Below are 26,808 nucleotides of genomic sequence, written 5' to 3'. Positions count from 1 at the left end.
GCACAGATTCTCCCAGACCTAGGACTCACATCTCACCTCCTACACATCCCCAGCCCCGTCATTCAGCCAGTAACGCCTGCCTGATCTCCTCTCTTGTTTCCTTCTTCCACTCCTGTTTTCCGACCTTCCTCCAAGCCCCCTCAGCCTGGCATGACCTCCCAGTGCAGCTGGCCAGCACTCTCGCCTCAGTCAGATCCCTCCAAGAGACACAGGAAAGTGATTGGTTAAGGGTTTTAAATGCTCTAAGGTGACTCTTCCCTCTGGGCCTCCCATCACTTCTTGTCCAGTTGCATCAGTCTTCTACTGAGTAACCTCTCCAGGGCAGTGGCTGCTTTGAGGTTTGGGTTTTGTACAGCATGTGGTCAGCACTTAATCAGAGCAAAACTCCATGCATGTCTGTGGAGTGACAGGGGGGTGGATTTGGCTGTCCCCCCCAGACTGATACATGTCTCATTAATTCCCACACAGCCCGCTGTCCGGGCTCAGGCTAGATTGGGCAATGTTTCAGGGACGATTAGCCAAGGTGAAAGATTCCCCCCCAAGCACCCCTGGAACTCAGCCAGGAAGGGGAGCCAGACACCTGAGGCTCAGAGGTGTCCCCGCAGGTGAAGATGAGGTGGTATGGCAAGAGAGAGAGTATGGCCAGACGGCCTCGATTCCTGCTGTTAGCCAATAGGGCTGTTACAGCGATGGGAGAGCAAGCTGGGTCCAGTCCAGCTCATGCCTAGGGCACTCAATCGCTGCTGCGGTCCAGCGCCTTGGCTGTCACGTGCAGACAGAACTGGGGGAAGAGGAGGATTGGGCACCTGGCAGTGGCTGCCCAGTCCTGCCCCCTCACCCGAGGGCACTCACCTTGCTGGCACTTTCTCCAGTGCAGCACCAAGTCCGTGCTCCTTTGTCCGCTCCCTGAGCGAGGGGTGGGGCGGCAGGAGGAGTGGGAGGTGGAGGAGTGCTCATACCAAGGGCTTTGCGCTGGCTCCTTTGCTTCGTTCGGCCGACGTTGCTCCCGGGAATCTTGCCATCCGGGGCTTGGTCAGCAAATGACTGCTCTAAAAGCTACTTTCTGAGCTGGGCTAATCCAGGACTTAAACTCCACTACTGTTTTAAGGGGGAGGGGAAGAGCTGACAGATCCCCATTGGCTCAGCAGTGTGAAGGCACATCTGCTGAGGGATGCTGAGGCTGAGGAATGGTGCAGGATGGACCAGGGAGCAGCAGGGGGAGGTTTAGACTGTAAGCTCCTTGGGGCAGGGACTGGCTGGCTCTGTGCAGAGCTGAGCATGTGGTCAGCGCTTAGCAAATAAAGGAGAAGACAGGCAGGGGCAAAGTCCTGCCAGTGCACAGAGAGGCTGGGGAATGGGGATACTCTCCCTAGAGAAACGGTGACAGCCCCATCCATTGGGACATTAGCAGTAGAGCAGAACCGACAAAGCATTGGAACATGCCCCTGCAGACGGACTCCATGGTGCAAAGGCGCCAGGAAATCACCTTCTGGGACCTTGCCACCTCCAGTTTCTGTGCTGCTCTCACCCGCTTGGGCCAGGGGTCCCTCTGGCATCTCCCACGAGCTGGCCTGGGCCAGGGCTGAGAAATGCTGCGGTTCCTCAGGAGAGAGAGGGATATGGATTTAGAAGCTGTCGAGATTCTGCTCAACCCAGGAGGTGAGGCCCAGCTCAGCTAGGGAAATGAGTCCTGCAACACCACAAACAATTGCCCCATAAATCAAGCAGCAGTCACCAGTTTAACACAGACTTTAATTTCAAGGCTACGTTCACCAGGGGAATGACTGAGAGCCTTTATATAGAAACTCCACTGAGCCCAGGCTTAGGGATCCCTCTGCTAGAAATGCAAGCTGCACCCGTCCTGCATTCTCAGCCTGCACTGCCCGGGCAACGGGACTGTGGAGAATCGGGGATTTGCTGCAATGGTTAAAATTCTTCCAGGCCCCATGGCGCCATTGAACTGCAAGGTCAGTGACACTCGAAGCTGAGTTGCCCTGACCCTATAGCAGCTGCTTGTCTCCTGTGGGGCCAGCCGGCTGTCCTGACCCATGGGACACTCCGCTCTCTGGGAGGGAACACCAGGCCAGGACCACCAGAGGCCACACCAGTTACTGGCCAGAGGTGGGGTGGGCCATCTTGCCCTAGTGTCAGGGAAAGAGCAGCTATTAGCAGTGCTTGCTATCTCCTGTAGGCGGGGGTAATGCTCGCTATCCTCTGGGGTAGTGCAGTCCTTCCCCAGGGCGCACGGGGATAGCGTTCACGGTAGCAAGGACTCTTCCAGGGTCAGGGTAAAGAGGACTTTCCCGGGGAGCATGCAGGACCAGGTGAGATACTGCTCGCTATCTCTAGGGGTGGGGGATGTGGTCAGGGCTCCCTCCTGTGTATGGGGGTGACAGATCCCCCACTCTGCTCTGCAGACCTGCTGAGATCCAACAGCTCCCGCCTGTTGCTGGGTTCAGGAGATGGGCTGGCCTTCCAGTCCTTCCTGGTGGATGAGACCAGGGCGTGGCTGATGGTGGGAGCCAAAAACCACATCTTCCTGCTGCATCTGGACAGGCCAAATGAGGAGCCTCAGAAGGTCAGTGCCGGGGTGGGCATGGAAATGCAGTCCCGAGGCAGCCCGGCTTTCCCCTTCCCAGCAGCCTGGGGAGCCGGGAGCACAGCTCTGCGTGCCAGAGGGGGCACCGGTACTGCAAAGCCAGCAACCAAAGGCCTGTTATACACTGCCATGGGGGTGGGGGGCATTACACCCAAGAAAGTGGCACCACTGACTGGTTGGGCTGTGATTGTATGTACTGACACGCACCTGCCCATGCTTAGCACCCCTGTCAGGGAAGCAGGATGGAGCATGGAGCGCTCTTGGGGAGCAGCTCCAGCCCCCTTTGTGCTGCCCGACTGGTGCAGGACCACTGAGGAGGAGAGAGGAGGCTGGAGTAACAGGCCGAGGCCGGTGCTTTCTCTTGCAGGTTTTCTGGCCAGCCCGCAAGGAGCAGGTGGAGCGCTGCCGGCTTGCTGGGAAGAACGCAGAGGTAAAGCAGGATCCCAACATCCTTGTTAGAAGCTCAGCGAGCCATGGCCCAGGCAGGAATCTGCCTGACCCACATGAGTCCAGCCTGCCGAGAGCAGCAGCCTCATTGATCTGTAGCCAGTGGGCGCTCAGGCTGCCGGCATGGCTCCCTTTGGCCCCATGTAACCTTTAACGATGGGACAGTAAGCATACAGCTTTGGTCAGGGGCCACCAGGCCGCTGGCCTTGTCCCCATGGCTAGTGTTAGCCAGACATCGCCCACTCTTCTGGGGATCAGCAAACCTATGGGGAAGTGCACAGCAAATGGAGGCAGGGCATTCCCGTACCCTGGGGAGGGGACATGCTGGAGATCAGTGTTAGAAGAGGTGAGGGGGCTCCAGGGGCAGGATCTGAAGCACAAAGGCCCAGGGTAATGGTGCTGGCATTTGAAGGAACCCTTTTTTCCCCGAGCAGACAGAATGTGCCAATTTCATCCGGCTTCTCCAGCCATTCAACAGGAGCCACGTGTTTGCCTGCGGGACTGGCTCCTACCAGCCCATCTGCGCCTTTGTCCAGCTCGGAGCCAGGACACAGGTGAGAGACCCTGGAGGGTGAATTTGCCTGTGCCAAGGGCAGTGAGAAAACCCCCAGACGTGCCCTCACCCCCACTGGGCTCCATGATGAATCCCAGGGTACCCATTCTCTCCTCTCTGGTGGGGCATGAGGACTCACAGGGGAGAGGCGCACAATCTCCTAGGTGGTGCAAGAGGGACACCAGAGCCTGCACGTGCCAAGCTCTGCACCTAGTGCAAGGAACCTGGTAGCATGTCTTGCGCAGGTAGCATGAAGGACCTCAGGAGGGGGGCAGCATGAGGGGGCCTAAGAGAGGGTGCTCACTCCCCTTTCTCCCCCAGCAGCAGGAGGGGGGCATGCCCATTCCTGCAGCAGGACCCTGGGGCACATGCACCCCTCGCAAGGGTCAGTCCTCTCCAGAGATCAGCTGCTCCCAGGAAAACAGCAACTGAGCGACCCAGGCCCGGTCCTTAGTCTCTCACCAGACGAGCTGAACCTGGCCAGCTTGGGTTGGTGCCCAGCAGCGTCCCTGCCTGGTCGCACCTCCAAGACCTTCCCTGTATTGTGAGCTCTTAGGGACCAGGGACTGTGTCTGCTTCTGCCTCCAGCACTATGAGCACATCCATCCGATACATACTAAGTGCTGCTAACTTGGCAGTGGCCGGCAGAGCAGACCCCAACGCGGCTCAGACCCCGACATATGGGCATGTGTGTCTGACACAATGTGGACTTTGAAGTCTGGCGGGGCTGCCCCAAAGTCACTCAGATCAGTTCATTCCCAGTCTCTCCCTGTGCCAAAAATCTCCCCTTTAACCCTTGCAGGAGCCGGGGGGCTCCCCTATACAGCTGGTGGCCAACTCCGTGGAATCTGGGAGAGGCAAGTGTCCATTCAGCCCCCATGAACCTTTCACTGGGCTACTCATAGGTAAGAGGAATGGAGGGGAGGGGTAGGAAGAGGGACCTAGATACTGTGATGATGGGCGCATTAGAAATGAAGTAGAGTTAGACAATCAGCTCCATCCCCTGCCAATGATTCCTAACCCACGTCCCTCATTCAGCTGTGGTTTCTGCCAGAGTGGAACCCACAAGTTCTCTTTCACGGGGGAGCTCAGCCAGACGCCCAGGCAGGTGTGAAAGGCCAAGGTAGGAGGTTAGCTCTGACAGGGACTAGGCAAGGAGCGACTGGCTGCACAGCATCATCACAGCCGAGCTTTGGCCTGGGCTTCTTACCCTGCACGGCTGATCTGGGGCTGGAACTACAGAGCTGCCCAAGCTTGTGACTAGCTGGATCTAAGAGAGGAAGGCCCATCTGTCTAACAGCAGTTGAAGGCTGCCAATCTCGCTTCGGGAGGGTGATACAGGCACTAGATTGTGCAGGAGGAGATTGTAATAAGACCCTCTCCTGGCCCAGGGTGGTAGGTAAGGAAATTGGCATTTCTTGCCGAGTGATGAAGGGAATTGGTTTCATCTGCCCTGTATTTAGTTATTGCTAAGCTGTTGGTTCTTGTTAGGTGTTTGTTCTTGTTTTAATGCTGGAGAATTTCTAACCCTCATTGTGTGGAGTAGAGTATTTACCTGGGGTTTTGGGTGGGACTGTACTCTGCCAGTCAGCCCAAGATGCTGCCCCTGGCGCCATGGCCACCCACACTAGCACGCTCAGAGCTGGCACATGTACATCTCCCCACGTTGGGAATTACACCTTCAGCCGCAGTGTAGTTATACCCTCAGAGCTCCTCAATCTCCCTCCCAGCAACTGCCTGGCACAGCCTGCCTTCAATTCGCAAAGTGTTCGCAGGGAAAGGTGGCAAACTTGGCCACCTCTGAGACCCACACCTGAGCAGGGTACGCACACTCTGCCTGGAGCTAGTTATACAGAACGGGGGCTGTGATTCTAGTTTGTATTCAAGGCTCCACAAGAAAATCTGCCATTCCTTTGTCACGGTCAGCTCATGGCTCCTCGGGCGAGGCTGACCCATGGCACAGTGCCCCCTAACCCTGTCTGTGCCTCCTTCCCCAGGGGTGGGACAGGGAGGAGCTGGCTGGCTAAGAGTAGGTCTACACTTACCCGGTAGTTCGGCGGCGAGCGATCGAACTTCTGGGTTCGACTTATCGCGTCTTGTCTGGAGGCGATAAGTCGAACCCGGAAGTGCTCGCCGTCGACTGCGGTACTCCAGCTGGACGAGAGGAGTACCGCGGAGTCGACGGGGGACCCTGCCTGCCACGTGTAGACTGAGGTAAGTTCGAACTAAGGTACTTCGAACTTCAGCTACGCTATTCACGTAGCTGAAGTTGCGTACCTTAGTTCGAATTAGGGGGTTAGTGTAGACCTGGTCTACACTAGTGTAAGTCAAAGCACCCGCCGGCTCTGCTAACACATGCTTGCCTCTCTGAGCTCAGACGGGGAGCTGTATTCGGGCACCTCCAGCGACTTCATGGGCAGCAGCGCCGCCTTCTTCCGGACCCGAGTTCACAAGGCTGCCCAGAACTACATCCGGACAGAACAGAACCAAGATCACTGGCTAAACGGTACAATGGGGGGCTGGGATATAGCCTTGGGGGGGCAGTCCTACCCGGCAATGTAACTGTTAAGGCTGGATCCCCACTTTGAACTTTAGGGTACAAATGTAGGGGCCTGCATGAAAACTTCTAAGCTTAACTACCAGCTTAGCTTTGGTTCCGCTGCCACCATCAATTTTCCCTCCCTGGGAAGCCTTGAAAAACCTTCACCAATTCCCTGGTGAATACAGATCCAAACCCCTGGGATCTACAACAGGGAGAAATTAACCATCCCCCCTCCTTCCTCCCACCAACTCCTGGTGAATCAAGATCCAAACCCCTTGGATCTTAAAACAAGGAAAAATCAATCAGGTTTTAAAAAGAAAGCTTTTAATTAAAGAAAAAAAGGTAAAAATCATTTCTGTAAAATCAGTATGGAAATTAACCTTACAGGGTAATCAAACTTAAAGAGCTCAGAGGACTCCCCTCTAGTCTCAGGTTCAAAGTACAGCAAACAAAGATAAACACTCTAGTAAAAGGTACATTTACAAGTTGAGAAAACAAAGGAAAACTAACACGCCTTGCCTGGCTATTTACTTACAAGTTTGAAATAGGAGAGACTTGTTTAAAAAGATGTGGAGAACCTGGATTGATGTCTGGTCCCTCTCAGTCCCCAGAAGGAACACACTCCCAAACAAAGAACACAAACAAAAGCCTTGCCCCCCCAAGATTTGAAAGTATCTTGTCCCCTTATTGGTCCTTTAGGTCAGATGCCAGCCAGGTTACCTGAGCTTCTTAACCCTTTACAGGGAAAAGGATTTTGGAGTCTCTGGCCAGGAGGGATTTTATAGTACTGTACACAGGACAGCTGTTACCCTTCCCTTTATAGTTATGACAGTAACCGACTTAGCACTGCTGGGGAAGAGGGTGAGCAGCAGGAAGAGATGCAGGCGCCACGTTTCCTGTGCTGCTGCTGGGGAGCAGGGGCTTGATTTTCTCTCCCTGCTCCTTTAAAAGGCCCAGACCTCCTAGTGTCACTAGGGCACAGGCCTCTGTTTGAACACTTCAAACTACCCCCTCTGCTGCTGTCCCCTCCCGTGCCCCCACCAGGCTCAGCCCTCAGGAGCTGCAGGGAGAAGGGACAGGAGATGCCCCCAAATCAGAGAATATCAGGGTTGGAAGGGACCTCAGGAGGTCATCTAGTCCAACCCCCTGCTCAAAGCAGGACCAATCCCCAGACAGATTTTTGCCCCAAATCCCTAAATGGCCCCCTCAAGGACTGAACTCACAACCCTGGGTTTAGCAGGCCAATGCTCAAACCACTGAGCTATCCCTCCCCCAATGACAGAGGAAAGACCTGGGTAGAACCGGACAACTCCATGCCTAGGCCCAGGAGCTCCAGCTGCCTTTGGGGCAAAGTGCCAGACTCACTGCAGGGCACAAGCTTCCTTTAGTGCCCAGATTCACTCTGATGTTCTTCAGATCTCCAGCCCCCGAAGATGGAAGGTGCTGCTGAAACCCAGCCCTGGGTGAGATCGGCTTGTGTAACCCACTGCTCTGCGGGTGTGTGACAGGGCCCCTCTATGCCCTGTCCATGGAGGGGACAAGTCAGCTGCAGGCCCAGCTAGGGAGCGTTAGCTCAAGTGGAAGCAGCTCAGACTGTTGGCGCTAGAGGCCCAGTTTCTCAGCCATCACACCTGAATTGTTCAGGGGAAGTTTTGCAAGACTATCAAAAACCCACAGAGCACTTTGCATCAAACCTCAGGCCACAATGATCTTGTCAGGTAGAAAACTGAGATGGTCTGAGTGGGCAGTGCTAAATGCCAGTCCCACTGGTGAGATCCTGCCAGCATTGCTTGGTTTGAGCAATACCCTTGCTCTGCATGGCGTCTTGCTGCAATCCAGGGCACTCCGCTCAGAGTAAGCAATGACTCCACATTCGTAAGGATCTTATCACAAGGCAGCAAAACTGAATGCGGCGGGAAGCTAACGGTATTCCCACTCCCCTCTTTGTTTGCTGGGGTGCTCCTCGATTCCAGCATCTCCTTTCTCTTTAGTAAAGCTTAGATGGGTCTGGATCAGAACCCCAGCTCCAAAGCCCAGCAGGGAATTTCAGAGCCAGGTGCTGTTGAGACCAAACTTTGCAGCTGGCTTGTCACGCCATGATTCACTTGCAGAGCCCAACAGCCCTGTGCCTCGATGAAGTTTGGACTCAAAACTCGCTTTGCGGAAGCGATGGAGATGATGCAGGAACCAAGGGGTAGAGCTCACCGGTCATGGCTCCATGATCGTAATGGAGGCTCTGTATTTGAAAGCACGGAATCAGAGCCTCATTTCACGACACGGGCAAAGTGTGAGCTCCGTGGGACAGCGACTATTCCTGGGTCCCAATCCTGACTGCAGCCCCTGGCTGCAGGTATCATTTAAAGCCGGAACAGAGCCAAGTCTGTCAGAGGAAAAGGGGACATGGCCAAAGGGTATCGGTCAACCTGCCAGCACGGTGCCATTGGCTGCCTGACTTTCCCTTCTCGCAGAGCCTGTATTCATTGGTGCCTACTTGATTCCCGACACCCACAATGCCCACGACGACAAGGTGTATGTTTTCCTCCGAGAGACGGCCCTGGAAGCCGGCCAGTGGGAGAGGCGGCGCATCCATGCCCGGGTGGCACGCGTGTGCAAGGTCAGCTACCCCGGGGTCAGGGCATGGCTGCGGAGAGCCACCAACTGGCCGGGGAAGGGGCTGACACTATGATATGGCTCTGTCCTACTGAGAAACAAGGGCTTGTTTCTTTCTCCTTTCCCTCTGTCATGGCAGGGCCACTTGGGCTCAGTGCTGGCCTTTGGGGAGAGGGATGGGAGGCAGTGTGATGGAGCTGTTAGAGTAGGGATTAGGAGTAAGGAGACCTGGGTTTTGTTGCTCGCTCTGCCACTGATTGGGCAAGTCCTGTCCCCTGCCTTGCTTTGTGAAGCTGAGACGCTGGGCTAGAGAGAGTGGGGTAATCGCCCATCCCGCCCTCCCTGAGCTGTGGGCATGTCGAGGTTAACAATCCTGGAGGGGGCAGTGGCTTGGGGCAGGGAGGGGGCATGGAGGGTTAACACTGGAGGGAGCAGGGGGGGGCATTGCAAGCATCCTCTGAGCAGTGGATTTATGGCTGGCAGAATGACGTCGGCGGGAAACGCGGCCTGATCAATCGCTGGAGCACGTTCCTCAAGGCCCGGCTGGTCTGCTCCATCCCAGGCTCCCAGGCCAGCGAGACGCACTTCGACCAGCTCGGTGAGTGGGGCACACGGGCCCTCCTAGGGCTGCCATTCTTCAGGGCCCACGGCTGGGTCGCCTGGGCTGGGCTCGTCCCAGAGGTGACCCACTGAGCCATAACAGGGACTCTGAGCACCTTGCATCACCACAGCAGCCCTGGCTGCCGACTGAAGGGTGCCGGCTGCTGCCCGCTCCTTCGCCAGAGCGAGTGGGGCACAGTCACTGCAGTGGGAGAGGGGAGGGGGCAAAAGTCACCCGATAAAAGCCCCTCACCCCGCTCCCTGGGCCCAGAGCTGGGTCCCTGAGGGTGTGTGCTCAGGACTTCTCACCCGCTGTCATTGCAGAGGACGTCTTCCTCCTCCGCACCCGGGACCCACAGAGCCCTCTCGTCTTTGGCCTCTTCACGGTCTCCAGGTCAGTGTGAGCGGGTGGGTCGAGGGGAAGAGCAGAGCAGAGGGAACAGCAGGGGAGGAGGCTCTCGCACAAATGGCGGTGAGACTGGTGGCTGGACAGCATGGAGGCTGTTACTAGTCAAGTGCCAGGGCGGGGCAGGAGAGAAGAGGGACACAAGGTCCCTGTGGGAGGATGCATGAAGCCCACGGCAAAAACATATCCCATTGCAGAGCCTCCAAGGCAATCCCGCTCCCCTGGGACTGTGCCAGGCCCTCCCCACCTGCACCCATTAGCTAATGCTGATCTTCCAAGGGTCGCAGGGTGGGGACTCTTGGGTCAGTGGTAAATGGACGCTAGCCTCTCCCATGCAAGCAGCAGCTCTCTAGCCCTAGGCTGGGTGGCTCAGCACCAGCTGTACCAATTAGTGCTGGTGGATGCTCTCTCAGTGGCTTCAGAGTGCTGCTGGCGGAAGCTGGCAGGGAACGGAGGGAAGCTCAGGCAATGGGCCCCACTGAAGCCACAGAAAGGGACTGCCCGGTCTGAGCCCTGAGTTAGTTAAACCACAGCAGCGTTGTACACAGACCAGGCCTTTCGCGCTGGCTCCCATGGCGGCCACGTCAGAGTCCGATGCTCAGGCCGGTCTGTCTCCTCTCCGGCAGTGGGATCTTCAGCGGCTCTGCCGTGTGTGTCTACTCCATGGCTGCCGTGCGAGCTGCTTTCAGCGGGCCCTTTGCACACAAGGAAGGAGCTGACTACCGCTGGGTGGAGTACAAGGGCCGGATCCCCTATCCCCGCCCAGGGACGGTGAGTGTGGGACACAGGCAGAGCCGACTTTAGGAAGTGCGGGGCCCGATTCGAACAGTTTTGACGGGGCCCCGGCAAGGATGACTGAAAAAAGAAAAAACACGTAAAAAAACATCTGGGGCTTGTACTCACCGGGCGGCACTAGTAGTCTTCGGCAGTTTGTCCTTCACTCGCTCCGGGTCTTTGGTGGCACTGAAGGACCTGCTGCCAAAGACCCAGAGCGAGTGAAGGACCCGCCGCTGAAGTGTCGCCGAAGACCCGGAGCGCTGCTGGGTGAGTAAAAATTAAAAAGGAGCCTCTAGCCAGGGAAGGGATTCTTGGCCACTTGCCCCCACCCCGGCAGCCCTGCCACTGGGCGCGGGGCCCGATTCGGGGGAATTGGTGGAATTGGCCTAAAGCCGGCCCTGGACACAGGGAGGGGTGAGGGACGGGACTGAGAGGCCAGTTACTGAAGGGGAAGGGGTTGGGTCACTCTGTGCTTTAAACTCCCACTTCTGTTTCCGTCTCTTCCCCCAGTGCCCCAGCGAAACGTACGACCCTCTTCTCCACTCCACCAAGGACTTCCCTGATGACCTGATAAGCTTCATGCGCAACCACCAGCTGATGTGGGGCCCCGTGTACCCCCTTGGCTGGAAGCCCATCCTGGTGAGGGTCAATGTGCCCTATCGGCTCCGGCAGCTGCTGGTGGACCGAGTGGAGACAGAGTCTGGGCACTACGATGTTCTCTTCCTTGGAACAGGTAGAGGCTCTGAGATCTTTACCACCAGCTCCGCATGTACCTTTGCCCCCTCCTGCTGGACTGCCACTGGTGAGAGCATGTCCCCCCCTCCTGGCACCAGCAAAAGCCCCCCACTCTGCCCATACAACAGCCTGCCCCACTGAGCTGTATTAGCACCTCAGTCCCACCCTAGCAAGGTCCTGTCCTCTTGCTGCGCCGGTCTGTGGGACTCTCGGAGCGAGCAGCCAGCATACCTCAGCCATGCCCTGGGGCAGGGCCGGCGCTTCCACTAGGCAACCCTAGGCGGTCGCCTAGGGCGGCAGGATTTGGGGGGTGGCATTTTGCCATCCTCAGCAGCAATTCGGTGGCGGGGGTCCTTCCGCTCTGTGTCTTCGGGGCGCTTCAGCAGCGGGTCCTTCACTCGCTCTGGGACCCGCCACCGAAGCACCCCGAAGACACGGAGCGGAAGGACGCCCGCCGCTGAATGCTCTGAGGAGGAGCGCTGCCGCCTAGGGCGGCAAAAACCCTGGCACCACTCCTGCCCTGGAGACTACGACTCCCTGTCCTGTGGTGCCAGGGGCTGTACAGATGAACATGACTGTCCCTGCCCCAGAGAGCTAGCCGTGCACTGCAGCCAGCAGGAGCAGGTAGCAGGTCAATCACACAGGTAACCAAAAGCCAGACCCTTCAGCTTCAAAAGCACAAGGACCACCCCAGAGCAACTATCATATCTAGAGCAGCCACTAGAGGGCATCACTCACTGCCCCCTCCATCCTCACTGGGGCCTGACCTTGAGCTCCCTAGGGGGCTAAGGGAAAGTTTTCACTTTGCAGATGTTCAGGGCTAGCAAATACTGTAGGCATTTGCTCCATGCACCGTCAGCTGCCCCCAGGAGTGGGATCTGCCAGCAAGCTGCACATAGTCACGATTCAGCCTCTTGCCAAGAAGAGAACCGGGTAAAGGCCAGTCCTTGGTGCAGTCTGGATTCTGTCCCCCTTGCTACACTTAGCAGGTCTCGGACTCGGTCTCCTGGGACTGATGGTTCTGAGGAGACGGGACAATGAGGAGGAGGGATGGAAGGGCAGGCGGCTAGCAGAACCCAGGGCTGGTCTCAGCAGATCAGCTTTGGCTTGCTCAGAAGTCAAGTCTGATCTCTCCCCCTGCTGAATCCCAGAGGAGAAGACAAAGTACAAGTGCTGGCTTGGAACAAGTCCCCCCTGCCTGGGGAGGACACTGAATAATTATCCTTCCCTGAGCTAGTAATCATCTCCGGTGGGGAGGTAAGGTAAGAAGCTCTGTAGCAGCTGCCCTCCATAACTGATAGCCACAGCGCCTCCCCCTCAAGCACTTCCCGAGGAGGCTCTCGCTGGGTCTAGTGCGATTGTGATGGCTCCCTGTTGCTTCCCCAGATGAAGGCAAAGTGCTGAAGGTGGGGCTCACCGGCGGGAGAGGCCAGGACAGCGAGGAGATCAGCCTGGAGGAAATCAATGTTTCTAAGGTACCTATCCCACCCCCTTTGGGTTCTCTGATTCCCCGGAGGGGCTAGGCTGGCTCCTGGGGGAACTGATTCTGCTAGAGGCCTCAGCTGCAGGACATGGGATGCTTGTGAGTGGCCATTGAAAGTGGCTGCAACAGTGTAGCTTCCTCTCCCGCTGGGGTCTGCTCTGTGGGAGTGTCAGGCGGGGCCTGCAGCCTCTCCCAGCCTGGCTGCTGTGGCCTAGGGCTGCTCCTCCCTCAGGGCCAGCCAGGCCCTTGCTCTTTCCTGTCCCAGCCCTCAGCTGCAGCAGCCATGGACAGAGCTTATGCAGGGGTGGTAGGTTTGTATAATTTTTGGTGGTGCCCAGAACCAAGTCCTGTCCCCCCCCATTCTCCCACACACACCTGCCTATGGCTCTGGGAGGGAGTTTGAGTGTGGGTGGGGGGGAGGAGGGCTGGAGTGCAGGCGAGGTGTGGGCTCTGGAATGGAGTTTGGGTGCTGAGTGCAGGCTCTGGACTGGGGCAGCAGGTTGGGGGGCAGGCTCTTGGAGAGAGTTTGGGTGCAGGAGGGGTGCAGGCTCCAGGAGGGAGTTTGGGTGCTGGGTGCAGGCTCTGGGCTGGGGCAGGGGGTTGGGGTGCAGGAGGGGGTTTGGGGTGCAGGCTGTCGGAGAGAATTTGGGTACAGGATGAGTGCAGGCTCTGGGAGGGAGTTTGGGTGCTGGGTGCGGGCTCTGGGATGGGATGGGATGGGGTGCAGGAGGGTTTTTGGGTGGTGGGTGTGGGCTCTGAATTTGCTGGAGCCTGGACACTACAGGCCCATACAACTCGCCGTCCCTGAGCTCATGCAGTGGCATGCCACAGCCAGCCCAGGGTGTGGGGTGACCGCGTCCTGCAGGCTGCAGCCCAGCTCCTCCACCTGGAGGCTCAGAGCCTCACTGCTATAGTCTCAGAGGGCCTCACCCTCAGTCAGAGGCAGGGGCAGTGCTGTTAGCCCCATTGCACAGACAGGAAACTGAGGCACAGAGTAGCTTCAGTGAGTTGCCCAAGGTCACACAGAGCCTGTTTCAGAGCCTGGCGCTGGATCCTGACCTCTTGTCCATTTCCTGCTGGAATTTAACCCATTCAAGCACAGGGCCAATCCTAGAAGAGCAGGGGCTAGGGTACGTCAGGCTGGAGGTGCACTGGCAAAGCAGGGCGAGTGTGGGAGATCCAGCAGTGGACCAGCTGGGGCTGCCATGGCTGAACGCAGCTGGGAAGTTGGGCAAAGATCTACCCAAGCTCCAGTGCGGTCCTTTCTCCTCTAGGTGCCGTCTCCTATCCTGGACATGCAGTTCTCACCAAAGCGGGTAAGGCCTCATTAATGACCATTCACCAAGTCCTGTACAGGGCCCAGTCACACCCTGCAAGACAAGGATTCGACTCCCAGGCTCTCCGGCCAGGAGCCACATGCTAATGCAGACATTCACATGGGACAGGATCCCCCACTCCAGGGCACCAGGGGCCAGGTGTGGTGCAGCCCAGTTCCAGCTGGGTCAGGCCCCCCATTGCATGGTGCCAGGAGTGGCATTGCCCAAGTCCACATGTGTCAAATGCCCCAATTTGAGTCAGGTGCCCACTCCCTGCACTAGTCTCTGAAGAGCTAGAATAGCTGGTTCCTTTACTAGCTAGGAACTGAGGTGTGGGTCCAGCCCTGCACCCAGGCTCCTGCATGCCACTCTTCCACTGAAAGGGAGCCGGGGGTGCTGACAGCCATTCTGGTTCCATGAGCAGCAGGAGCTGTTTGTGAGCAGCACCCATGGGCTGGTCCAGCTCTCCCTGTACCGCTGCGAGCTCTACGGCAAAGACTGCACAGACTGCTGCCTGGCCAGAGACCCCTACTGCACCTGGGACGGCAAGGGCTGCAGCCCCTACCGGCTGACTGAGAAGAGGTGAGCCTAGCCCTGCTTCCTTCACACAGTGTCCGCCATTCCTGGCTGTTTGCATGGAGGTGGGAAGAGGGAATTCAGGGCTGGTTACACACCCTGCAGTCCGGAGCCTCTCCCCAGGGGCCATGGACACTACCCACTGGACCAGACATTGCACTGGCTTCTCCCAATCAACCCAAGTCAACAATACAGAACCGCAGCAGCCCCTGTCTGTTCTTGTCTGGGGCCTTCCAGACACCCACCTGCCAGTGCCCCTCCATCCAGCCCTGCAGCCTCCTGCTATTCCAGCCTGAGCCCCCACTGCCCTGCCAGTGCCCCTCCATCCAGCCCTGCAGCCTCCTGCTAGTCCAGCCTGAGCCCCCCACAGACCCATCAATAAATCTCTATTTGATGCATGCCCTGCAGCAGGCGCCTGGCTCACTGAGTGCGTTGTCTCGTTCCCCTCCCCACAGGCGAGCACGCTGCCAGGATGCGCTGAAGGCCGACCCGGTCAGTCAGTGCCAGGACACCACAGCGGGTGAGAATCAGGCACTGCGGCACCCCTCTCCCAGCGGCTGCATGCTGCCTAGCATGGGCTGTTCTCTTCAGCCATGGAGGAGGGAGCAGGTGAAACTCGAGCATGCCTCGGGTGCCTCTAGCAGGACTGGCCATGGGCAGGGCAATCCCATCCCGTGATGGAGACATTGCACCAAAGCCACATCATGGTGCATTTGCACACTGTACCACTGCACCATGCAGTGGGCTGAGCACTGGGGTGCTGATAGCCCCAGGAAGGGCCCCCCACCTCCCCAATGCTGGCAGCAACGAACAGGAGCAGCTATCCCCAGCAGACACACAGCAGCACCACCCCCAGACTCGGACAACACGCTTCCTCCAGGAAGTGTTGCTTGCAAAACTGAACCCAGCTCAGTTCCAGGGCACAGGGTGTGAGCAGATCTAGTGCCAGGTGGCCATTGACATGGGGCTGGGTAATTAACCAGCAAACAGTGAGCAGAGCAGAGTACCTTGGGATGGCCAGCTCCATTTCCATAAATGCTGTCCCCCTTCCAGTCACTCCCCGGTGCGCCATCAGCCTGACACTCTGTTAGCGTGCCAGGCCGGGAAAGCCGGGATTTACGCTGCTCTGCAAACAGCATGCCCTCCGCCTGTGCTCTGGGCACTGCCAGCTGCATGTGTGCAAAGACGAGGTACAGCAACTCACTTCACACACACCCAGGCCCCTTTTCATGCAGCAAAAGGTGGTTGTATCATTGCCAATTACAATTCTGCCCTCCTGCCCCACTGGCTAGAGTACTTTGCACACACATGGCGCTCTAGCTAGAGATGGCCCAGCCGGAATGTGGAACTCTTTCACCCAGTGTGCAGGGCTACTGGAGCAGATGGGGCAGGGCTGCTCCAGGGGATTAGAGCAGCAAAAGTTGTGGGGCTGGTTTAGAGAGGCTGGGGAAGGAGGGGGTGCTGGTTCAGGGTGTGGAGAGACTTGATGCAGCAGGACTCTGCTCCCCCCATATGCACATGATCTGCTCTCCCCCTTGCAGGGGTCACTGCAACTGAGGAGAAACTGGTATTTGGGGTGGAGAACAACACTACTTTCCTCGAGTGCCTGGCGCGCTCTCCCCAGACGGCCATTCGGTGGCTCGTGCAGCGCAGCAGGGAGGCAGCCCTGGATGAGGTACTTGGGGAAGGGAAAAGCTAAATCATGGGGAGTGGTATGACCAGACTCCCACGCTCCTCCCCAGTCCCTCAGAGGGGGTAGGACGGGGGGACACTGCCCAGGCTGGAGCCTGGCCCATTGCACAAGCAGCTCAGCCGGCACAGTCAACGCCACCATCCCCGATTGACGAGCAGAGCATGTCACAAGCTGCAGCCCTGGTGCCATGGCAGCAGCCCATGGGTAGCATCTCAGGGCGCTCTGCTTTTGTCCCCTCCCTGTGTCTGCCCCAGGTGAGGACCGGTGACCGCTTCTCTATCCTGGAGCAAGGACTCCTGATCCGCCAGCTGGCGAGAGAGGATGCTGGGGTCTATCAGTGTCAGGGAGTGGAGCGTTCCTTCTCCCGCCCCCTCATGCACTATAGCCTTCGTGTCATTGGCCACAAGGCCATGGGGGCCAAACAGAGCAAGGGTGCCGAGGAGGGAGGCAGCCACCTGAGCGCCATGCCCGTGCAGCTCCAGTACAAGGGCTACCCAGGGACCCTGGGGGCACCGGGCACCAGCCTAGACGAGTACTGCAATGCGCTCCGGCACCAGGAGAGGCAGCGGCAAAAGCCCTGGAACCCGAAGTGGCAGCAGCATTCCTTGGAGAGCAAGAAAGGCCGAGTGCGGAGGCATCCCGACCCCCTGAAGCCAGCCAGAGCTGGGCTGAAACTAGTCTGATCTCTGCACAGTGCCCCCTGGGGGGCGTCACTGAACCAGTCTCCATTAGCCACCCACGTCTTCTGAATGCACAGCCCTGGACACAGGTGCCAGCTCAGCTGCTGCCAAACTCTGCCTGCTGAGAGGCCCAAGGACTCGCCATGTACTACCTCAGCCATGACACTGCCCTTTGCCATCTCCTGGAGCCTGGGGAGGGCCAGCGGACAGTGCAGATGCACTCAGACACCCCCAGACCAATGGGGCTGCTAAGTCCAGGAGGTGCTAGAACAGGGACTTTGCAGCCACGGCCTGGAGCAAACAGTCTGGTTACTAGGCCGGCTGACACAGACTGACGTGACGCGAGGACTTTAAACTATTTACATACCGTGAAATATTTATTCTCTGCATTTTTCTTCTGTCATTTTCTTATTACACCTCTTTTTATTAATGATAAATACTGGAAATTAAATAGAATGGAAACCCATGCTTCTTACCAGCCTCCCTCGTTATGGGGAATTGATACCCAGCCTCAGTAATACACTTCTCCCTCGGCTCTGGTGGAGTACAGAGCCCCCAGTCCCTTCAGGTAAGCATTGCAAGTCAGTTAGGGAGGATGATCCACATGAGCTAGTGGATAGGGCACAGGCTTGAGGAGGGAGGAGTTTGGAGTTCGGTCCCAGAAGTGCTACGGACTCAGTGTTTGGTGCGGGGCAAAATGAGAACAACCATAATTACCTCCCTCACTGCAATGTTTAACTAGTTATATTTTCCCCTTTACCAGCCATCTGGTCTTGTCGGAGAAACCCTCTGCAGTGCTGCACTGTTCTTGTGAGACCGAGGCAGCTGGAATGAGTCTCCCTGCAGAATGGTACCAGTGCTGGGAACTCAAAAGTCAGTCTTGGGCACCAGAGAGGCAAAGCATTAATCAGGGAGGGTTCCTGCGCAGGGATCCTCCAACCCTGGAGAAAACCAAATGACATACATGTGGGGACATTCATCCCCTTGTGTCCGACAGGCCATTTACTGTGATGGAGGCAGCGACAGATGTTGTGAGGCCATGACAAGAAAGGCCATTATACTCTGCAGGCAGGCTCAAGGCTGTCTCTTGCTGGCAAAAGGATATTAAACCTTCAGCATGGTATAAAAGTGGGAACAGGCTGTAACTGGCCCCATCCCAGGAGGACGACAGTTTTCTGGTATCGTGGGCTGGGACATTAATATACGCAGCTTTGTTGGCCAGGCTTGGAGCCTATCTGAACTAATCTGTACCTTAAGACCTTTCGGAGCCCCTCAAGGACAGGACAGACAACAGTTACCCCCTTCCACTCCTTTCTTCTGAGGCAGAATTTTAGGACCTTGTGAATATCCACCACATGGAGTTGGCATAGCTGAGGCTTGGGACGGAAGGCACGTAGGGAATTACACTGGTTGGTGTGAAAGGCAGAGCTGAGTTGACTGTCAGAATGAGATTTGAGTCTCAACCCTCAAGGAAAAGTGGAGAAATGTTCCTTAATGGAAAAGGCCCAGAGTTTGCTAACTGGGCGGGGGAAGGACAGGAACTTGGTGATACGAAGGTGGAGGACCTTGTGACATGTCTGCCTTATGGGGAAAGGGCTCTGAGGGCCCGCGCCAGAACAACTAATTTAGGCCCAGCCCATTCTTGAATCCTGAAAAGAGGAAAATCAAGGTAGTTGGGACAGGGGTGGCAGAACAGGTCTATGCTGGGAGTCCCCTCCTTGCAGCTTCCCTCTCATGCTGGGAGCAAGTACATAAGAGCACAACTGATTCACAGCAACAAAGGGAATAAATCCCTTGCAGTAAATATTCTGCCCTCTTACTTGTACAAAATAATGGAGTCTTAATACCAAAAGTCCTCACTGCAGCCCGAGGATATTAAACATTTGCTGAAAAGAGGCATGATTCTGTTGGGATAGTTCTCAAATAAAGTATGCACAATCATTTTCACATATCACCGATCAAAGTGAAATTTACCACAGCCCCAATTCAGCAAAGCACACGCTTAAAATTAAGTCCCGTTGAATTCAATGGGAGTTAAGCACATGCCTATGTGCGTTGCTGAATCAGAGGCCTGACATCCTAAATGCACCAGGCTTTGTTTCTCTAACTCCAGTGCAATCGAACTCACTGAACCTCTTCCCAGCTCCCTGGCTCCGTCAACAATTTGTGAACACACAAATCCAAACCAAAGTCATTTCAGACAATAGTCGCTGTGGGTTTTTTTTAATTTTGAAGTTTATTTTATCAAAAGAGAGAGAGAGAGAGAGAGAGAGAGAGAGAGAGCCAAGCGGCAGTTATACCAACTTACAATTTATTGATTTTTTAAAAAATGACATGAAACACAAGTAAAAATAAATACATCATATAAACAACAAATTGTTCAAAGTCTCTGTTCTGGGAGATCAGTGAGCACGCCCCGTTAGACAGAGAGAAGAGGGAAGCACATGATCATGTGTGCAGCCGGCCAACCGACCCACCCTGCTACAGTAACTCCTCTTTCTGATCACAAAAGACAGGCCACAAACTAAGGCGGTATTAAAAACAGAAAAAACAAAATAAAAAACAAACATTATCAATGGATTCGCTCACGCTCCCCTATACAAGCAAATCTACCAGAGAGTTTCTGAATGCAAGCTGGATGGCTAACAATACAGGACCCAAGACACAGTGCAGCTTTGGGCAGCTGTTAGTGGTATTGTTTCAGTACAGGGGGAATAGGGTGGAGCATATGGGGATTTCTTTTCTCTATTCCCTCCACCCTACACAGTTGATCACCCCCCACTTACAACATCCTCTCCCTTTGCAGATGGGTTTCTTTTCCTATTCAGCTTGCAAGGAGCCATTCCCAGTGTATCTTAGTTGGTCTAAATTCCCCCCACCCTCCTTCCTGCTCAAATTTGGACTACCTGATCTCACTTGAGAGAGCAGAGAAGCACATTCATTGTGAATGGAGTTGCTGTATTTTGCCCCTTTCTGTTCGCAGAATGTCCACAGACCATGATTTTCTCTAATTTAACAATTATTTGAAGTTATTAGCCAACATTTATCTGCTTACTGGTGCAAATGTCCATGAAAAACCAACCTGAATTTGCTTGCCAGAAGTATTCAAATGGGAGAGCGCCCTTTCACCTTGCACATCAGTATTTGTACTAGTGAAATTCAATCGCATGATTGTTCCCGGAGAGCAAAACGCAAAGTGAATTCTTTCATTCCCAGCAAAGCTTGAGAGAAGCTCGTTTGGCAGTTTTTGGAACTGAATGTGAGATGCTCCATCCTGCAGAACTGCGTGAACATACATTGCCCAAGACTGGACTGAGATTAGGTACATCCTAGAAAACTCACAGAAACATCACAGTTATGAGGTCACCTCTTCCCCTAATTCTGTCTTAGTGTCTTGTAGCAGTACAGTGTGGAATTTGCCCTGATATCCCTGCTGCTCCAGAAACTGCCATCTAAACAGTTCGGCCTAAGTAAGTAAAATCTACTCATTATAGCTAGATAGTGACTGAAAGGGGCAGCCAAAGTGCAACCCAAGTATTCCACAAGTCCCCAGGGCTTCTGTGCTCTGCCCAGGAATCTTCCTTAGTGTCCAAGTGCTTATCAGAGAGCCCCTGTTCCTACTCTCAGTGTTATCTGCAGCACAAATATGAACTATAAGCTACTTTGGTCAGTCCATTTGGAGTCAGAAAATTAGCAGAGACAGCCCCATCACAGGGGTCAGGAAAGCAAAGAGAGGACGTATGTGTCAGCTAGAGAAAAGAGGAGTCTGGAAAGGAGAGATCAGGGAAAGAGAGAAGACTGAGGGTTGTGGAGGAGGAGCGAGGAGACTAGGGCCTAGTCTATACCTAAAACTTAGGTCCACCTAGCTATGTCGCTCAGGACTGTGAAAAATTTCACACCGTAGTTAGGTCGACCTAACCCCCAGTCAAGACACAGGTAGGTCCATGGAAGGATTCTTTCATCCATCTAGTTTCCCCCTCTCGGAGAAGTGCAATACCTACGGCGATGGAAAAACTCTTCCATCCATGAAGAGCCTATACTAGGGCGTTACAGCAGCGCAGCTGCAGCGCCACAACTGTGCCACTGTAGTGGCTGTAATGTAGACATACCCTAGGTAAGGAAGTGTTGTGGAACAGGATTCAGAGAGGTCTCCATTGTCAATACCACCTCTGAATGTCCAAGATATTCTTGAAGATTATACAGCATCAGATAAAGGACTTTCTGACCTTCTATGCAAAAGTCATTAAACAATTCTGATTCCTGGTCTCCGTCATTAAACAGTTCTGATCCATGGTCTCAGTCTGCATTCCCTGCACTTCATGTACTCAGAAGCACTGCCAGCCCTCTGGCACGAGAAGCTGCACCTTCCTGGAAGATGTTGCACACCCAGTGGATCTCAGTGGTCAGCATCTGGGAGATGGGGGCTTTATCAGCACTAACAGAAAACTAAGGCAGAGGAAATCACCTTCACAACCCTTCCTTCACTCCAGGTGACGAGATCATCTCTCCCAAAGGTTGTGATGCCCCAAATCAATGGGGTTTCATCTTTAAACCACTAGCTAGCTTTTGGGAGATGACGCATGGAAACTGGGAGGGTTTGTGGGGGAGGAGGTAGTCTGGATTGAGCATTTGTCAGGATGGAGCGGGAGGGAGAGAGGGACCCACCCACCAAGTGCTGGCTGGGGTACAGGATGGGGGTTCGACCCAGGCACTTGTGGGGCTAATTAGTCTCCAGTAGTTTATGGAGGATGTGTACTCTAAGCACTGAATGTACTACGAACAGATGGGAGGAGACAGAAGTTTGCCAGGGACAGAAAAAGGTCCCTGTTTACAAGAGTCAATTTAATGCGGGAATCTGCACAATGCAAAGAGCATTAGTTTTCCTAGCTTTCTTGACTGAATACAAAAACCAGTGTTCAAAACAAGCACATTTTTAAACCTACTTGCTTGCAGGAAGTAAATATTCCATGTGAAACAACACTGTCATCCAGTGGCTGGGGAAGTAAATTACAGGGGTCCATTTCCTATGGCTATCAAAGGATCCATCAGTCTCCAGTTCCTATGGCTACAGGGCTTGGTTAAATTAATCCCAGGTGCACCTATTCCTGTGAACAGAAAAATTCCCATATTCCACCCACCAAAGTGAGGGTGTGCCAGAGGCCTGCCCAATTCAGTGCCTTCCAAAGTGCCCTCCAGAGGCCTCTGGTGCTTTCCTTGTGAGGCAATGAGCAAAGTCCCCGTGAAAGCTACTGCAATTACAGGTACAGCATCCAGAACCATACGTTAACCTACTGTTCAGAGTCAAATCTTCATGCCTCATCTGAGCAGAGAAAAAGACACACAACATGCCCCCGTTACAAAGAACTAGCAGGATCATTCAGATTAAACGTGCTACCCTGGCACAAACAATGAAGGAACCATAATCCATGCCAAAGGACTCTGATTAAAAGGTCTGCTCTAACCCTAAATCAACTGTTGCCTTCCACAAGTATTGTTTAGATTTCCTGCAGGTCTGAATCCTCGCTACTCATGACAAGAAACCCCCTTGCCTAGGTCCACTTCCCAAATCCACTGGAGTTTTTGAGAGCCTTACAGAGATACAACAGACAGCTGTAATACAATCAGCGTCACAGTATTTTGCACAAGATGGACACACAAATTGCAAAGGGCATGACTCAGAGATGCAGCACTGTCAAGTCTTTGGAGAAATTTGCATGGACACCATCAGTTAGTTACTTTGTTATTGAGGGGTGGAGTGGAAGGGGGAGTTTGTTTGTTTATTTCCATGGTGCATCCAAAGACAAGCTGTTCAGAAGTTTGCTCAGAACCCCTCGGTTTTCAACTCCTAGGATATGTTAAAGAAGAAAGCACTATTTCAATGTTTGTTTTTTAAAATAATTTGCATAGCTAAACTGTAGATCTAAGGCTTCTATGAATGGTGTGGTTATGTCTGACAGACAAGTTCCATTAAAACAGAGAATGACAGAGAGAAAGCCCCATAACGTCCTACTTTTGTCATGGTACACACAAATACACGCACTGCACCACCTTCCCTTGATAAAGCAGTTCCCCTTTCTTCACAGCTACCTTACACAATATGCCAGAATGCCTTGTCCCTCCCTCCTGAGCTGGTCTCAGTAGATCTCAATAACCATGCTGAAGCATCAGCATGGACCACTTTCCAAAGACATTCATAGTCTCTCTCTTTCCCTGAGGTGGTGACATTTAGGTCCAGATCCTCAAAGGTATTTAAGATTCTAAACTTCCATTGAAGTCAATGGGATTTAGGAGCCTACATCCCTTCAAGGATCTGGGCCTTTGAGCAGGCATTGAGTTTCCAAGATTACTCAGCAGTTATCAGTGCATGTGCACGCACACAGCGGACAGGATGGCAGGCCATCTAGCTCAGGTGCCCAAACTCATGTAAATGTGGCATTTCAATGCCAAGAGCATGATTTGAATGCAGACGCCGAGAGGTGAACTGTCAGTGCAATTTACTCTCTGTGTTAGAGGCATTCTCTCGCCTTTTACTCTCATGTGACACATCCAGTTGGGAAGGGCTGAAGCCCAGCAACAGCGCTCCACATGTCAGCCAGGGGGTCTTGTGCCACGAGATCCCCAAGCCCACCTATCATGAGCCGAGATAACCAATCTCTCAGAGAGATAAGGAATCACTTTAATTTCTCAGCTGCCAGAGTGATCCCAACCCCAAGACCAGAGGTGTCTCATTATCCCTTGTACTGCATGGACAGACACTGTAACAACTATCCCATGCTACTGTCACATGCTCCCCCAAAGAGGTGTATATGGCACAGGCAATGCCACATCATTGTAACAGAACCAAACAAGGGAGCTGGCTACTGGGGAACGTTCACAGTTGGTCCTGCTTTCAGATTATGCTTTGGTCAAATGGTCATTAGGGCTCATCTCCCCCATATGGACAATCCAACAATCAACTACTGCATTATGGAGGCCAGCAGGTTTGTTTTTCTTTTAAACAACACAATTAATAAAACATAGAAAGAAACTCCCCAAACAAATAAATATTTGCCTTCATGAAATAAATTAATGTAGAGATTCTGCGGAGGGGGCAGTCGCTCCAGTCACAGAGTCAATGGAGACGGGTGCTGAGTCCGCAATGGTATCCCTTTTCAAACTGTCCTGCTGGCTGGGGTTGATAGGAATCAAACTGGTCCACCTGCTCCCCCCGAGGCCTCCTCCTGGAGCCTGAGGGCATACCCCTCAATAGCCTGGTGAGGCAGCCATCACTGGAAGAGACGGAGGAACTGGGAAAGTCCCCAGAATTCCCCTCAAACCACTACAAGATTTAAAGGATTCCTAACTCAACCCAGGCTCGAGAAGCCAACACCAGAACTACTAGGGTCACTGCCTTCAGAGGACTTCATAGAGAAGGCCCCCTGGGGGAGCAGACTGGAGAGTCATGTCACAGCTCAGCATTCTCCCCACTCCACACCTCATCCTCCAGCAGGGGCCTGGCAAGAGCTGTCAGATTATTGTGTTTTGAATTTTTAAGAGGATGAAAAGACAAATCGGTTTTCACATTGACCCCCCCACACACCCTTTGCCCTCCCCTCCTACACAAACGACATATAGCCTGCTCCTCCCCAACCCCAATTAAAAATGCTCTTCATCGAGACCCTCTCCTGGGGCACACCCCCAGCCCGTGCCTCCTTGAGCGAGAAAAGTTCACAGATAAGGCAGTTTGCGCGAGAGGGAGCTCTTCAAAAACACAGAGATCAACTCAGTGTCTCCAGGCCTGAGAAGGGGCACTGAATCGCAACATCAAGGCTCCCTTTCGGATAACACAGACAGACACACGGACAATGCAGGAGAGGAAGCAAGGGAGGCACTCCTATGGTTTGCATTGCTGCCCCCCACCCTTGCAAGTCCATTCAGGTTTTGTTCTCCCCACCCTCCCTCCCCAATACAATGCAGATCCTTGACATCTAAAAACGTCTCCTCCTCCAGCCCTGCTGCCATAGCTCAGAGGTGAAATCCTGACTCCAGAGAGGTCCTGAAACTTTTGCCTCCTGGCTAAGCTGAGATCTAACAGGAACCGGACCCATTATTTCCCTGTGATCTCTATTACATCGTCGTCTTTGTCCTCATCATCATTGGAGCTGCATCCCACCTCTGAGGCCTCCTGGGATTCAAACTGAGGCACCTGGGACCGCAGGAGGCCCCCGGCCGGGTAGCCCGAATGAGGGGACATGTAGCCAGGGTAGGCAGACGCCATGCTCCTGGGAAGGCTGCTAGGCAAAACTGGGGATGGGAAAGGAGCAAACATCCTGGGCTCAGGCAGGAGTGACTGCGTGAAGGGAAGTGAGTAGCTGGGCAGCATCCCCGTCACAGAGGGGTTTAGCATGAACGAGGGGATGCTGGCGGTGGCTGAGGTAGCAGCAGAGGAGCTGGCGGTGCCGGCTGTTAGCAGAGGGTCAGTAGTCACAGGGAACACCAGCTGAGGGTCTGGTAGTAAATTGGGCAGCTGGTAATAGGATGAGCCCATGTACACGGAGTTTCCTGCTTGGGGGGCAAATGGATGGGTTAGGTTGTGGTTTAAAGAAACAGGGGGCATGGTGAACCCACCAGAGACTGGGTACCCGTGTTCGTACGACTGAACAGACGTTGGCAGGTGGCGCTTTTTCTGCTGCCGACGGGCTGGTTCCTCCGGGACAGAAGGCGAGGTCGACTTGCGCTTGTTGCCCCGTAAGTCCAGCACTGAGTGACCATCGACATGTTGGCTGGTGGCTGGCAGGGCTGAAGAAACCGACGGAGCCAAGCAATGGAGGCCCAATCGCTGCTCAGCTCCCCGGGCTGCTAAGGTGGCCGCATTGTCTGTCCGGGCAGGGTGTCCGTGCACAGTGTTAGTGCTGGGGGAGTTGTGGCGAGACTCCCGGGCAGCGGCTGCCTCGGCATACTGCTGCAGTTCGCTGATGATCTCCGGGCTGTCAGGGGAAATGGGCCAAGTGAGCTCCTCTGTGTTAGGGAGCTTGGGCGACGAGGCACTGTGTCTGCCATTGCTTGTGGATTCCAGAGACGGACCCTGAGAGCCTGGAGGTGACAAGGAGATGGAGTGGGTGAGACAGAGGGCGCTGGGAAAAGAGAGGGGGGGGACTGAATAGACTCGGCATGGGATGCGGGGGGCGGGGAGGGGGCTGCCATAGAATCAGTCAGGGAGGAGAAAAAATGTGGAATTTAAAGAAGTGAGAAGAGAGGAAGCTCTTGGGCAGGGATGTAAAGCAAAGTCCCCTAGATACAGCCCTGGGGAAGACAGTGCGGTGAAACACCCCCCACAGAAACCCAACGGAGGAGAGCACTCAGGGCGTGTATCCCGTGTAAGAATCTTCAGCCCCTACCTGAGGCAGCTGTTCGACGGTCTTCACCGCCCTTTGGCTTCCCAGTGGTCCGGATAGCAAAAATCCGCCCATCGCTGGTGCGGATGTATGTCCCTGAAACAGACAGGGAGGAAGCAACGGGTCAGACACACGAACAGCTCCATGCCCAGCTGCTGGCTGCCTGCCCCAGGGAAAGGCTGCAGAACGGGCAGGCAGGGAGAGAAAAGGGCAGCAGAGAAGACACACCAGCCCCTAATCCCCGAACATTTGATCTCTCTCTCCACGTCGGTGAGCATTGCCATGGGGCAATGCTGGTGTCACAGTGCTGTGCCAGTGTCAGAGGCCTACAGGTCCATTTCAGACAGGCCAGAGGCACCCAAACTGTGCCCAACTGAGGGCTGTGCTGGCAACATGCCAGGAGTCTGCAGCCCACAT

At 54.6% G+C, this 26,808-nt stretch overlaps 2 protein-coding genes across 6 annotated transcripts in view; one reads left to right on the top strand and one right to left on the bottom strand.

The window, feature by feature from the left end:
• The window catches only part of LOC117880906 (semaphorin-3D-like), a 44,899-nt gene extending 27,404 nt beyond the window's left edge, over positions 1–17,495 (top strand). For 2 of the 3 annotated variants that reach the window (XM_034777493.1, XM_034777491.1), the window contains 16 exons: positions 2,418–2,578; positions 2,967–3,029; positions 3,481–3,600; positions 4,402–4,504; positions 5,977–6,105; positions 8,610–8,755; positions 9,235–9,349; positions 9,676–9,745; positions 10,384–10,528; positions 11,045–11,267; positions 12,656–12,744; positions 14,027–14,068; positions 14,493–14,650; positions 15,100–15,164; positions 16,186–16,319; positions 16,592–17,495. In XM_034777493.1, the coding sequence (XP_034633384.1) occupies positions 2,513–2,578; positions 2,967–3,029; positions 3,481–3,600; positions 4,402–4,504; positions 5,977–6,105; positions 8,610–8,755; positions 9,235–9,349; positions 9,676–9,745; positions 10,384–10,528; positions 11,045–11,267; positions 12,656–12,744; positions 14,027–14,068; positions 14,493–14,650; positions 15,100–15,164; positions 16,186–16,319; positions 16,592–17,020 (2,097 nt within the window). In that variant the 5' untranslated portion in view covers positions 2,418–2,512 and the 3' untranslated portion in view covers positions 17,021–17,495. The remainder of the gene's footprint in view (positions 1–2,417; positions 2,579–2,966; positions 3,030–3,480; positions 3,601–4,401; positions 4,505–5,976; positions 6,106–8,609; positions 8,756–9,234; positions 9,350–9,675; positions 9,746–10,383; positions 10,529–11,044; positions 11,268–12,655; positions 12,745–14,026; positions 14,069–14,492; positions 14,651–15,099; positions 15,165–16,185; positions 16,320–16,591) is intronic. The other variant, XM_034777492.1, reaches the window with a different exon arrangement.
• Positions 17,496–24,961: 7,466 nt separating this feature from the next.
• RAD54L2 (RAD54 like 2) overlaps positions 24,962–26,808 on the bottom strand; it is a 95,896-nt gene continuing 94,049 nt past the window's right edge. For all 3 annotated transcript variants that reach the window (XM_034777489.1, XM_034777488.1, XM_034777490.1), the window contains 2 exons: positions 26,395–26,487; positions 24,962–26,089 (listed from right to left, as the gene is read on the bottom strand). In XM_034777489.1, coding sequence (XP_034633380.1) covers positions 25,104–26,089; positions 26,395–26,487 — 1,079 coding nt within the window. In that variant the 3' untranslated portion in view covers positions 24,962–25,103. The remainder of the gene's footprint in view (positions 26,090–26,394; positions 26,488–26,808) is intronic.

Source organism: Trachemys scripta, chromosome 7 (genome assembly GCF_013100865.1).
Source record: "Trachemys scripta elegans isolate TJP31775 chromosome 7, CAS_Tse_1.0, whole genome shotgun sequence".
NCBI lineage: Eukaryota > Metazoa > Chordata > Testudines > Emydidae > Trachemys > Trachemys scripta.
Note: the sequence above shows the minus strand (reverse complement) of the source record. Positions and strands in the feature narration are given on the sequence as shown.